General features: G+C 33.9%; 1 protein-coding gene across 26 annotated transcripts in view; it reads left to right on the top strand.

Moving 5' to 3' along the window:
• The window catches only part of GPHN (gephyrin), a 455320-nt gene that overhangs the window by 175724 nt on the left and 264290 nt on the right, over positions 1 to 15306 (top strand). For all 26 annotated transcript variants that reach the window (XM_081049702.1, XM_081049721.1, XM_081049725.1 and 23 more), the window contains one exon: positions 8661 to 8753. In XM_081049702.1, the coding sequence (XP_080905828.1) occupies positions 8661 to 8753 (93 nt within the window). The remainder of the gene's footprint in view (positions 1 to 8660; positions 8754 to 15306) is intronic.

Raw genomic sequence — 15306 nt, forward strand, 5'->3', positions numbered from 1 at the left:
ACAACCAAAATGTCCTTCAATAGATGAATGGATAAAGAAATTGTGGTACATATACACAATGGAATACTATTCGGCGTTAAGGAAAGATGATATAGGAACATTTGTGACAACATGGATGGATCTCGAGAGAATAATGCTAAGTGAAACAAGTCAGACAGAAAAAGCAGAGAACCCTATGATTTCACTGATATGTGGTATATAGACCAAAAAGAACAAGACAAACAAATGAGAAACAAAAACTCTCATAGACACAGACAATAATTTAGTGGTTACCAGAGGGTAAGGGGGTGGGGGGTGGGTGATGAGGGTAAAGGGGATCAAATATATGGTGATGGAAGGAGAACTGACTCTGGGTGGTGAACACACAATGGGATTTATAGACGATGTAATACAGAATTGTACACCTGAAATCTATGTAAATTTACTAACAATTGTCACCCCAATAAAATTAATTTAAAAAAAAAAATTAGTGAGAAAAACATTTTTTGCACAGTTAATTACTAAGACAAAATGCAACATTATTTTAAATATTATGTCACCTTTATCTCATGTTTCAAAGTTTCTATTTAAGTGTGATATGCTAAATATTTTAGTCCAGTGGTATATGAAGATATTAGAAATTGTTTTACTGACAGAGATGCATGATCAAAATTTTGGAGACCACTCATAGAGAGGAGGAGACATGTAAATAAATAAATTTCAATAAAGTATGTCAAGTGCTATTCCAAAGGAATAACAGAGAACACATGCATAGAGAACAAATTGCCTGGAGGCGTCAGAGGAAAGTTTACAGAGATTCCTCTAAAATTGTGTCTCATTAAGTATAGATAGGAATTTGTTAGGTGGTTATATCAACTCTATAATGGACCAAAGAAAAGTGTGAGATTTCATAATTGATTTTATATTGGTGAGGTCAGCTTAATTTATTGATTCATGTTTCTACCAATGTAGGGGAAAGAAAAAATCTGTTAAGTATAGATGTGTATGTGACTGCAGGTAGACGTAGAGAATGATAGCTTTTCTAAGCTCACTTCCCCTTAGCTCTGTTTCTTTCCTAGTTTTCTCTTTATTGGGTTCTCTACTCCTGGGCAAGAGAAAAAAATTGCTAAAAATCTTTGTATTGATGGTTTTCATTCTGATCATGGTAAAAAATGTTATATATTAATAAGTGCATATATCTGTAAAACAGTTTTCTTAAGATGTGCATACCTCTTTCATAGCACTAACCATGATTGATTGATATACCATATTATATTAATTTGTTCATACCTGTGAGCCCTGATGTCAAGGACATTTGTCATGCCATTTGTTTGTTTGTTTGTTTCTTAAACTCAGTGATTAAATTATATAATCTGTTCTTGAAACTTTAGGCCAATTTATTTAAATGTAACTCACATCAACTTTATTTTCAGAGCTATTTGGAAGTTTACTATAAAGGATGTGTAAACATCTGACTAACAAAATACAAATTGGAAATAGCCATAAAATGAGAAGGATACAAAGGTGCTAACTATGAATGTAGTTGTGTCTATATTGTATCTTTGCATTAAAAACCATCACATAACCTAGTGACTTAAAAAAACAATGATTTATTATTTCTCACAAATCTGTAGATTTGCTGGGCCCAGCTGGGTTTATCTTTTTCTGGTCTTACCTAGAATCTCTCATGTGTCAGAAATAATTTGTCAGCTCAACTGGGGCTGAAGAATCTAAGATGACCTCACTTAGATGTCTGGGGCCTTGGTGGTGTCTGTTCTGCTAGACTTTTCTCTCCACATGATCTCTCATCATTCTATTATTTAGCCTGGGTTTCCTTTCATGGTGATAGAAGTTTACCAACAGAGTGAAGGCAGAAGCTGTGAGGCTTTTTGAGACCCAGGCATCAGAACACACACACACACACACACACACACACACACACACACACACACCCCATGACTTTTGCCCCATTTTATTGGTCAAAGTCACAAGTACTGCCAAGATGCAAAGGTTGTGGAAAATAGATTCCACCTCTCGACAGGAGGATTTATAAAGAATATGTGGCCATATATACTACAATAGTAGTATATGCAGAGTTGTACAGTACAATTTTTTTTTTCCTGAGCTGACTGAGAATGAGGGGGAAAGGAGACATTAACGTACTGACTATCAGAATGAAGTCTGGTACTATAAATACCAGCAATTTCCATTTTTAAAAATCCCTTTATTTTTAACAATACATGCACGTTATAAAGAATTCCAAAAATGCAAAAAATGAAGTAAAAAATAAAATGCACTTCATCTAATTACCCAGAAATAACCATTATTAAGAGTAGTTGTAAAACATTCCAACATCTTTCTATACCTATTTTACAGATTGAAGATTGCATGGATGCTTAATTGAGTGAAAGACAAAGCTATACAAAATTAGGATAATTCTTTGAAGCTAATACAGAAGAGCATTTTATTTCATTTAAACAGGAGAAAAGGAAAGTGAATAAAGGAGCATATTACAAGAGATATTATGTGCTAAACATACATCTCTCTAAAGTTAAAAAAAATTAGGAAAGTCATTAATAGATTGCAGTCATATGTTTTAACTGCCCTTTTAAATCTTAGACAGAAATGGTTGAATCCCTGCTGCGAAACATAAGAATATGAGCACTGTCAAATTTCTTTCTACCTACCGTCTGCTTACCTTCAAATTTTGTTTTAACATATGATTATTAAACACGCACACACACACACCTGAAAACCTGATTGAAAAATATCCAGTCCTCAAATTGAGCTTATTTCACGAATTGTTACACAGATACAAGAAGAAAGATAAAGTCAGCCTGGACTGTATCAAATCTGGACAGACTCGTACAGAGAAAAAGTGGAGGAAGTAAGAAACCAGAGACAATATATAATCTTTCTTGGAATGTTCTGCTTTTCTCTTTGAGATTTTATTAAATGTCCAATACTAGAGTCTCTCCATCTAGATAAGTGTTTAATGTACTATGATGTGGAGGTATCATTAGGTTTCAAATCAGTTCTCCAATTCAGTGTGCATTTGTTCCTGGAACCTTCGCTTGGTCACAGTCAGCCCCTTGTTTCATCTGTTTCACCGAGCAGTTGCTTACAAGATGAAAAAGACGAGGAGCCTCTTTCAGTTTGCATCTCTCTTGATTTGATGGTATTAGTGAGAATTTTCAGAATTTTCATAATTCACCACATGACTGTTTGGGAGCCAAAGCAGCTTTAGGAACCGCACTATCCGCATTATGCTTCTCAAAGTTTCTTCATTTCTTTCCCTGACTCTCCAGCTTTTAAGATTTATGACGTGAATCCTTTTCTTTTTGGACTGTTGCTGGTGGAGGATTTCTCCTTTAGTTTTTACTCTTTTTTTGTTCATTTTTGTTAGATGATCAGAGGCAAATTCTGTGATACAACTTCATTCTACTATGCTAACCTGAAAGCTCAAGGCAATACATTTTTAAAGAAATACCTTCAACATAAGGGAAAATTAATCATTAAAATAAACAATGCCTTTAACCTCAGTTTTGCAACAAATGCAAAGGAATTTTTCATAAAGGCGACTTATGCAGAAATCTCAGTGACATTCTATCTGGTAGAGGCAGCTAAATATTGTTATCTCTCAGAATAAAGGGATCTTACAGGCGCAGAAACAAATAGAAGATAAATTGCTTTTAGGTGACCTAACATGATAGAAGAATAGACTCAGATCATCTAGAGTCATACATAGTTAGAAAGCATATTTAGTCCAGTTTAATGTGCATATATATGAGATATAAATGTGTGTTTATTTTATATATATATGTATGTACGTATGTATGTATGTATGCATATCACCTTGAGGAATCTTTCTAAAGATGCAGATTCTGATTCAGTAGGTCTTGGATGGGACTTGAGATTCTGTATTTCCCAGGTGATGCAAATGCTGTTGGTCTTCAGATGATACTTTTAGTAGCAAGGTTCTAGACTCAGGACTCCTGAGACAAAGGACTGTGCCTTATCATCTTTGTACCCCTGTTACCTAATGAAGTACCTGAATAAAAGTATGCCCTGAAATATTTTCTTGTTAAATAATTCTACGACTACTAGGTGCCTAGAATACTTGTATTCTATATTGGTGGTTGAGGAAGAATCCTTATGTTTTGGAATCCAACTTAGTGAATGATAGGATTGCTATTTTGTCTTAAAAGTCCAAAGCCTAACTAAAGTTTTTGCTTGTATGACAAACACGTGCACATTACACAACTAAATATCGGATAACAAAGTATTACTTCTCGAATACTTGAACAATCTTTTTATTTTATCTTTTTTTAAATTAAATTTATTGGGCTGACAATGGTCAACAAAACTATTTAGGTTTCAAGTGTACAATTCTGTATTACATCATCTGTATATTGCATTTCTGTATATTGCATTATGTGTTCACTACCCAGAGTCAGTTCTCCTTCCATCACCATATATTTTACCCGCTTTACCCTCTGCTACCACTCCCCCTCCCCTCCCCTCTAAACTGTAGTCTGTGTGTATGAGTTTTCATTTATTTGCTTGCTTGTTCCTTTGTTACCTTCAGTTTTATATCCCACATATGTGTGAAATCATATGGTTCTCGACTTTTTCTGTGTTTCACTCAGCATAATAATCTCAAGATCCATCTATGTTGTTGCAAATGGTACTGTTTCATCTTTTCTTATGGCAGAATAGTATTCCATTGTGTATATGTACCACAACTTCTTTATTCGTTCGTCTATCGAAGGACACTTTGGTCCCTTTCTTGTCTTGGCCACTGTAAATAAAGCTGCAATGAACATTGGAGCGCATATATCTTTACGGGTAAATAGTTTCAGATTTTTTGGGTAGATATCCAGGAGAGGGATTGCTGGGTCATATGGTAATTCTATTCTTAATTTTTTGAGGAACTTCCAAACTGCCTTCCATAGTGGCTGTACCAATTTACATTCCCACCAACAGTGTATGAGGTTCCTTTTTCTCCACAGCCTCTGCAGCACTTATTATTTGTCTTGTTGATGATAGCCATCCATTCTAACAGGTTTGAGGTGCTATCTCATTGTGGTTTTGATTTGCATTTCCCTAATAGCTAGTGAAGTTGAACATTTTTTCATGTATCTGTTGGCCGTTTGTATGTCTTGTTGGAAGAAGTTTCTGTTCATGTCCTCTACCCATTTTTTAATTGGATTGTTTGTCTTTTTGTTGTTGAGTTGTATGAGTTCCTTTGACCATTCTTTAATTGAGCTCAAGATGTCAAATATTACTTAAATGAAAGAAGTCTGTAACAGTAGGTGTTACCAGTTATCCATCCTGGGAGTAGAAAAACAAGTAATATTCCTGAGGTGCAACTAATCATAAGCTGTATTACATTTTTGTGGGCCTACTCAGTTGAGTCAGCTGTGAAATTCACCTTCGGGTAACTGAACTAATTCTCACTTTAGACTATTAGTTCTTAATTGCCCGGCTACATTTTAAAGATTACCTTTTAAGGAAGTTTTTAAATGCCCAGGTTGCACCACAGAGAGGGGACCCAAGCATCAGTATTTTTTCAAGCTCCACAGATGATTCCAGTGTATTATCAAGGTTGAGAACTATTACTTGACTGAACTCTTTGAACCCAGGGTTAGTCTTTCATTTATTTTTTCAACTCTTAACACCTAATACTTGGTGTAGGTACTCAGTAAGTGTTTACTTAATCATTGGGTAAATTGAGTGATGAGGAATTGTTGCCTATTGCCACAGTAGCCTTCTTCAGTATAAAGTGACTATTTTAACTTTTAGCATCTTGAAATTTGAAAATTTTGAATGCCCTCTTGGTACTAACAATACTGAATTTTGGCATTAGATATTTTTGTGTGTTTAAGTATTTTGTTAATAAAACTTTGATATCATATCACTTTTTATCAAGATCTGATGTAAATGGAGTGTGGTCAGAGATGAGAAATCTGTGACACAGGCACTCCAGTACTGTGATGCAGTATTTAGGAATGTTAAAGAAATCTAAAGTGTTCTAGGATTCATTAGTGGGAGAACAAGATCAACTTCATTGCTGAGTTGTGACGTCAACTTGTTGTTTTATAGACTAGAAATAATAGCTGCTTGGAATGATGAGTATCTACGCCTTTCAACTTTTTAAACAGAAGCACAGGACAATGGAAATTTTAAGTTTGGTTTGTGAAACCACTTCATAATAACCTTTATTATAATACTCATTGATTTTGTGTGTGTATGTGTGGGGATAAAGCCCCAAAAAGCAGTTTCCAGGCTCTCAGCCTCACAGAGAAAGGTGCTGGCTCGGGTAGTAAATGGCCATCAACTGTGATCAGATGGCCAGCAGCTGTGGCTAGTTGGCCGTCAGCTGTAACCCGTAGGCCATTGGCCACTAATATAACGGCTGTGGCTACGCTAGCAGAAAGAATGGGGGCTAGCAAGAAGATGGTGGCTGGCAAGCACGGACTGCTGTTAGGCAGATTATGTAGATCCTGCTTCCTGTGTCTCCAGCCCAGCCGCCAGCAAGAATATATTGGTTTGACTCCCTTATCTATGGCTCCGTGGGTGTTTTTTTTTGGCCTTACCGTGTCCTGCGTTCTTATGTGGGGAGCGGGACCAGAGACCCCGACGGACACCCTGCACGACAAATGGCGCAGCAAGCAGGGTCCCCTGCACTACAGTATGTCTGTCGTGCGGGGTGACAGGCGGGGTCTCTGCTCCCGCTCCCCACATAAGAACGCAGGACACGGCTAGGCCAAAAAGGAACACCCACGGAGCCATAGGTAGGGGAGTCATACCTCTGTGGTCTCACTGGAGGCTGGGTTTACACAACATGCGACCTGCTGTCCGCTTTGCTGCCAACCAGCCGACTCTCCTCGACTCTCCTTCACTCTCCTCCATAGCCGCGGAAGTTATATCAGTTATATCAGTGGCCAATGGCTCAACGGTTACAGCTGATGGCCAACCAGCCACAGCTGACGCTATCTACTACCCGAGCCAGCACCTCTCCACATGAGGCCGACAGCCTGGAAACTGCTCTCTGGGGCTCTGTCCCCAAAATGTCTGTGTGCTTTCCTCATTACAAAAGTATAACTATGTCATAGATGAAAGTTCTTCAGTGGGGCTCTCTACAGTTTATATCGTTTAAAAATAATTTGTTGCCATTCATTAATCAAAAGGGGAAAATCCCCTTCGTTTGGAGCTTTGAGCTCTCTATTCCTATAGTACGAGGATGAAATAGAAATGTGCGAAGATAGGGAAAAAGTCATTTTTAGTTCCTGAATTTGTCCTAACTAATTATCCTGCATTTTGTGCCACAAATGAATTTGACAACTGTGGGAATTGTATTTTACGTCTACGTATTAGTCCACTACTTGTGTTTAACATCTAGTTATCAGCAGTTAAATAATATAATTGTATCATTAAATTTTGGACCTGAATTTTAAAAAGATAATGAAGCAACATACTACCAAAGCAAATATTTGATTACAATTTAAATGAGCACTTAATAGTTCTTTTTAATAAATAGCTAAAATGTAGGATGGATAAATAGAATTACCAATAGTGTAAGCAGGCAGAGAATCTAGTTAAACTTCTTTACAAACTAGCTGGGTACCTTTGAGTAAATTATTTAACCACTTTATACTTCAGTTGTCTTATCTGGAAAATGAAGAGGCAAATCTTCTAAGGTCTCTACTAACTCTAAAATTTTATGGTATGTAATTCTAATCTATAAGTATCATAGTATTGGTGTGGAGAAAAAAACTTGAAGCAAAATTTATTCCTGTACCTTTCTTTTAAGGCAACCATGTAAAATAAATCCTGAAAAAATGTAAAACTTCTCTAAACAACTTGAAACTTAGCAGAAAATATTGACTCGATCACAGACAAAATGTACAGAAACACATGTTGAGGATTCCACAGATCTGGTATGAATTCTACCTCTTCCTCCTTCTAGTTTGTGAACCCATGTAGCAAGCAAGTTTCATGATCGCTCAGAATCCATTAATGAAAAAATGAATGAGTCTGTTTCTTTCAGTATAAATTGAAGTATGACTATTTACCTGGCAGGATTGGTATAGTTTTTAATAATGAGTTGTACAATTAACACATAGATAGCGCTCTTTTTTTTTAATTAAAGTTTATTGGGGTGACAGTTGTTAGTAAAGTTACATAGGTTTCAGGTGTACAATTCTGTAATACATCATCTACATATCACACTGTGTGCTCACCACCCAGACTCAGTCCTCCTTCCATCACCATATATTTGATCTCTTTTACCCTCATCTACCACCTCCCTCCCCCACAAGTGCTCACTTTTTTTTTAACCTGAATATATTTTGAATGGCTGAAAAGAACTTCAGATATGCCATGTAAGTACAAAAACATTAATTATAAACTCTTTGTGGTATATCCTGTGTTTCATTTACTTTCAAGAATTTGATGCTTGCTTCGTAACTTTCTATAATGAGTAAAATAAATACCCAAAACTACAGTATATTTTGATCAACAGTGAAATTGTTCCATGAATTACGCTTCAAAATTTTCATGTTGATTGTTGAAAACAATCTGTTTTCCGTACTGTGTATAAAGTATTTGAGCATATGGATGTTTTGAGCAAGCAGGCAAGTCATTCTGCATATAACGTTATTACTGTTTTCTTTTAGGAAACTCTGATAGATTGGTGTGATGAAAAGGAACTTAATTTGATATTAACAACTGGAGGAACGGGGTTTGCACCACGAGATGTCACTCCAGAGGTGAGTTAAAATATGCCATTCTCATATTTAAGGATCGAACTATTCATGTTATTTTAATCCTTTTAAATATTTTTATAATATTTTTGTTATTCTGTTAGGCTGAACAGGAGATGTGTGGTTCTAAGAATGTGAACATTTTGCTGTGGAAGACTTACTATCTAAAACTATGTTTCTTCCTTTCTTTGGACTTAAACTAGAAGTGATATAATATGAGAAAGATTAAGCTGGTCTAGAAGGTAATGCTGCAGTCATTTCGGGTCTGTGGTATCAGCTGAACTTGAGGCATATTTCCAAAGAGGTGACAGCAGAATTAGGACTCAGTGTGGCATCTGGTCTTTGTTAATATAATTCGAAATGTATTTGATTTCTCTTTTGATAAACCTTTTTGTCTCTCGTCTCAAAGCACAATAGGATGACTGCAACAGAATATTTATACCCATTTTACAGTTCTTTTGGTGAGAAAGTATTGTATATTCCACCATTTTTAATGTGAATTTAATAAGCCAAAAAGCAGAATTACTATCTAGGCTTCAGGCCACAAGAATCACCTCAACCTTTGCACCGGGGGAAAAATTGGGGAAAGAAGAGTAAGCAGAGCTCATTGATACAGAGGAAAAAGTTTTTCTTTTTAAGGAAGCTATAAACCAGGTGTCGTTTTCAGAACCATATGCAAACTTATATTACCACTTTTGACGTTGTTTCCTTAATCTCCCATAAAAGTGTTTCTTGGCTGAATTTTAATTTGATGTTAACTGTATGTTTGTATTTTCAAATCAGTACACGCTATTGTGTCTACTATCTTGTTAACAGCAAGATACTTTTGCTCTGCATCTATTAAATAATTACTACCTTCTTTTCAAACTTTAGGCTGCGCCGGTCAGAGGGCTTAATTGCCAGGCCCCACCCACCCACAGAGTTTCTGATTCAGTAAAATCTGCAAAGGGTGCGAGAATTGGTATTTCTATCAAGGCCTCACGTGATGCAGATGTTGCTGACCCATAGATCATACTTCCAAACTTTGAGAACAATACTGTTCTAGTATATGAAAATGCAAACTTTTAAAACAAATTGTAAAACATTTTCTATTCTATGTAAAGGTCACAACACACATTTTTTGGCTATTATTATAATTCAGCTTATAAATAAAATGGTTTTGTTTTTAAATCAATCAGAATAGAGTTGTTTCAGGGAATTGTTAATTTCAACTTCTTAAAAAAGAAGTCATCTTTACATAATTTATTCAGTTTCTGGTTCCTAAGGGAAAATAGTCCTTGGCCAATTTTTACATTTCTTTTAAACTATGAGATTAACTTAAAAGGTACAATTGGAGGGAAGTCATCTCCTGTAGAGGTATGTTTGTGTTTTGTTTTGTTTTGTTCTGTTTGTGAGAAAATTGTCTACATATGTGAAGACATTGATTTTAGGAGTCAGGTGATAAGTGTCTGAAGTAAATGAAACTATGTTTCTCACTATTTCTCGTGTGATGGTTTGATACTTTCATAATATTTCTTATTTGTATATCACAAAAATACAAAAAAAGTTCCGACAGAATTCATTCATAACCAGATAACAACATTATTTTTAATTGTGGGGAAATAATTTACATCACAATGTTTAGTATTTTGTATTCTGTGGAGCTTCAAATTAATAATGCTAGGTTGCAAATTCAAACCTTTGAATTCTGGCTCTGCTACCTAACAAGGTGACTATAGACTAGTCACTAATCTGCTCTGTGCCTCAGTTTCCCATGAAATGAAGAAAACAAAAGTACCTGTCTGCCAGGGTGACTGTGAGGACTGAGAACTAGTGATGGTATTTTAGTAAGTGCTGTTTAAGGGGTAACTTATAAGGGGTATATATTTTTTTATTAGTTGCTATATAACTATCAAGTGGACAAATTTGATAGTATTTTTTGTATGTAACTACCAAATGGACAAAGTCTTATACTATATTTAAATTATACCCATGAAATCATCACAATTTTATTACATTATTTTAAATTTTGATATAGTAAGCTTCATATTTCACTGTTTCTAGCTCCATATAGATCAGAAATCTTGAATTTCTACAATTCTAATATCTGTTTATCCCCTTGCCCCCTTTTTTGGTACTGTTAGTTAGCAAGAGTCTATCTCTTTCCTTGACCTTGTATGTTTCATTGTATCAGAAATTGAGAAGTTCTTTATTCTTTTTTTTTTTTTTAGTTTCAGGTGTACAAAGCAACATAATAGTTAGACATTTAAACTCCTCATAAAGTGATAACCCTCCCCAAGCTACTACCCGTCTGACATCTTATATAGCTGTTCCCTATGTTGTACTCCACATCCCATGACTATATATGCCTATATATTTAGTTATAGTTGACATTCAGTATTATTCTACTTCAGCTCTTCAGGTGTATAGCACATTGGTCAGGCGAGAAGTTCTTTATTCTTAAATGAAGTTGTTCAGTTACCTGAAAACCTTAGAGGTGCTCTTATATTCTTACATTCATATATGCCTATAGCAACTAACTGGGTAAAATTGCTTTAGGTTTTTTTTTTTTTTCCCAATGATTTAAAAATAAACATAAATATTTCTTCTCTAATATCTATTTTTGACAACAGGTGATTTACCTGATCTTGATCTTTAATAGATTCACTTTACTTTATATCATATATATATATATATATATATATATATATATATATATATATATGGTATGAGTATCTACAGAAGTCCACAGGACTGTTAGCCTTTGAAAAATTAAATAAACATAAAAGCAATTTAGGGTCACCAAAAAATAATTATAATTTCTAATTCTTTCTATATCCTTAAACAGTTGCAATTCTTACAATATCTATAAATAACACTGGGATATCAGGTAGGAATCCAGAAATATAATTTTGGGCCTATAATAATAGTTATTTGTCTTTAACTTGTTTGTCTTGTTAGACAATTGTGCCTAAAAAGAGAAGAAACTATTTCTACTACATTTACCTATGTACAACTTAGGGTTGCAAATATTTTTAAATAGATTCAGAAGTTATTGATAGAAAACACAAATATTAATGATAAAGATAAAATAATATGAAACTTCTCCCCTAATATACTAATATTGTACAGTGAATAATTTCCAATAATTAGTTTGATCTACAATCAGAAAGGACAATTGTTTGTGGCATATGTGTGTTAGAAAAAACACGAAGGGGGAACGACAAATTGTGTCAATGAAATAAAGCATTCAAAAGTTATTATCAATGGGTATGGACCCTGGAGAAAATGAAGTTTAATAGACTTAGATTTCTTCCAGGTCTATTTAAAAAAAAAAGAAATAGCAAGTTTAGAAAAGTGTATCCTGTTTACTTATTATTTTAGGAATAAGGCAATCAGAATTGATTTTCCTAAATTAGTAATTTATTTCTATTTTTAGGCCCTGTATCTTAGAATATAGTTAATTAGATAGTTGCATGCCTGGTGGGTCACTCCCTTCCTCTAAACATGAGATACTATCAAAGCTTACATAAAATAGCATAATAATCCACGCTCTTCAACTCTGTAGAGTTTTATTTTTATAAGAAAAGCTTTACTTTTTAAAAATAGATTGCATTTTCTCTGATCTTATATAAAGGTTGAATAATCTGTTGGCATTGGTGAAATGCTTGTAATTATAATACTCTGTAGAACATAAGAACTCATTGCTTTACAATTATTATCTCTTCATGTCCCATTATCACTTAATGATGTATTTCCAAAATAGGTATTATTACATCATGCATTTGTTATTATTCTTAAAAAGAAGACATATAATTAAGGAGATAAATGAGGTGAAGTGAAAGCCCTTTAGACATAAATTCTAGAAGAAAGGATTAAGAAGCATTTTTAAAAATCTATCTAATGACAAAGAAATGTTTAGTAATATGGTAAATTAGAAAATAATAAACTAATGTTTATAAGGTAAAATAACTTTCAGCACTTTTAGAACACCAGGCTACATCAGAATAAAGAGTTGTAAATTAATATATTACTTTGATCATGAATTAAAGAGTTACGTAAAAGTCTAACATACATTTTAGGTCTCATACACTCATTCATTCATCAGGTTTTGTATTTTAGTCCTTAATATGTATCCAGTGCCATACTAGGTGCTAGAGTTAAAAGAAAATGAGTAAAGCGTGGTCCCCATCCTCAAGCAACTCTTAACTTATCACAGGGGTCAGAAAATTATGATTTGTAGGCCAAATCTAGCCTGTCATCTTTTTTGTATGGCTTGTGAGCTAAGAATGCAGTATGCATTTTTAGATGGCTGAAAAAAATAAAAAAGAATATAATGTTTTGTGACACATAAAAGTTGTTTGAAATTCAAGTTTCAGTGTCCATAGATGAAGTTTTATTGGATTCATTCACATATTCCCTGTGGCTACAAAGGCAGAGTTGAGTAGTTGCAGCCAAAGCCTTATAGCCTGCAAAGCCTAAAATATGTAACATCTGACCCTTTGCAGAAAAAGTTTACCCACCCTGGTCTGTAGGATGACAGTAAGTCATCTTTACTCACATTTTTCATTGACTTTTTTATTGAGTTTGACCTGTGGTTTTTAGTAATCTGAAATGATGTTGAGCTTCATTTTTAAATTGGTTAATTTTAGAAGGAGCAAAAAAACCCCACTTTTCTGCCATAATGAAATATATTGCCCCATTGTCTCAATAGACAGCATAGCATAACAAAAGGAAAACATCATTTATTCTAAATAATACATAAAATTTTGGTCAAATAATGGATTTATTACACATTAAGTAAAATCTCACTCTTAAAAAATTTTCAAACTATGATTCTTTTTTATTAGTTTCAGGTGTACAAAGCAACATAATAGTTAGACATTTACACCCCTCACAAAGTGATAACCCCCCTCCTCTAAGCTACTACCTCTCTGACATCTTATTTAGCTGTTACAGTACCATTGACTATCATCCTTATGCTATACTCTACCTCCTGTGTCTATCTATCTTTCTATCTATCTATCTATCCATCTATCTATCTATCTATCTTCTTATAGTTCACATTCGATGTTATTCTACTTTAGCTTCAGTTGTACAGTGCATTGGTCATTCAAACTGTACCTTCTAACAAAAGTGTCCTGATATAACTGGTCATTGTGAAATAGTCAAACAAAGGGAGGAATAGCAAAAATTTCAGGAAACTGTAAATTTGATATAAAGGATATTCATTTAAAAGCATTCTTATGGTTCATTATGAAAGTGGAGAGACATCTGACAAAATGGCCAGTGCTGAAAAGGGTAGAATACTCAAAATCTGGTACAAAGGATGACTTTCTAGGAAAAGATTATTATTAATTCCAGAAGGCATATTATGTTTATAGCTTATAACATTTACATTTCTTTGGAAGAGATTACTATCTAAACCGTTCTACAAATATTTTCCACTGCGATTATTAGGAATTTTTTTTTAAAAAAAACCACACCAAATCACAGAAAAGGTTATTTATTTTATAAAATTGGTTTATAATCAATTAGTTAAAATTTATATATTTTCATAATTTTAGATGTGAATGTACTATAAGTCAGGTATCATTTTATGCAGTCATTAACCATTTTTCATTATAACGTTATAATGCTTCAAAAACAAGAATGTTGTGTAAGTAGAAAGAAGGAGACATAATAGACCTAAATTACTGACTATATTTTAATGGTCCTTAATTTGTGACTCTTGTGAAAATCAGTGAAAATTGACATTTAACAGCTTCACCTAAAAGTTAATATTTGACATTTTAATAATCAGAAAAATTCTCCTCCTAATAGCAGAAGCATAACGAAAACACCGTGTTCAATAATTTTTGAGAGAAAATTTGATGTCTAACAGGTCATTTAAATTAGGCAGTTGTTTTCAAGCATATATCAATATTCTCTAGAAAACATTGATTACTTCCTTGGCAAAATATCCACATACTGGTACTCTAGAACTCTATGAATATTTATTTCATAGTTCTAGGATTGTTTTGACTAAAATCACTGTTATACATGGTAAAGTTAAAAATAACTATATTGAGCTAGGATTTTGAGTATCTTAAAATTATTCTGTATAAGTAGGATAACTAACAGAATGAAATTGGTAACAAAACAGAATACAATAAACCCTTGCACTTGAACTATTTAAAACTAGATTGAATAAAATACACCACCCCTCTATGGTCAGATAGTTATATTTTATACCATTTTAAGGAGCTCTTTCTGTAATTTTTATGAAATGGTCCTGTACATGGGAAATATGTTTCCATATCTTATCTTTGTAGAAACATGCTGGGATACAATACGTATGATAGAATGGAAACTCAAGCAATAGAGTCAGACAGACCTGAATTTGAATCCCAACTCTACCACTAACTGAAATTAAGGCAAATTAACCTCTTCAAAGGTCATTTTCCTCATCTGCTAAATTAGCTAATGCCTCTCAAGGTTGTTTTTTCTAATAATCGAGATAATAAAAGTAGCCAAAAATAATAACTAACACTTAAATACACCATTTACTATGTGTCAGATGCTATTTTAAGCATATGTT

The sequence above is a fragment of the Rhinolophus hipposideros genome (genome assembly GCF_964194185.1).
Source record: "Rhinolophus hipposideros genome assembly, chromosome: 5".
Taxonomy (NCBI): domain Eukaryota; kingdom Metazoa; phylum Chordata; class Mammalia; order Chiroptera; family Rhinolophidae; genus Rhinolophus; species Rhinolophus hipposideros.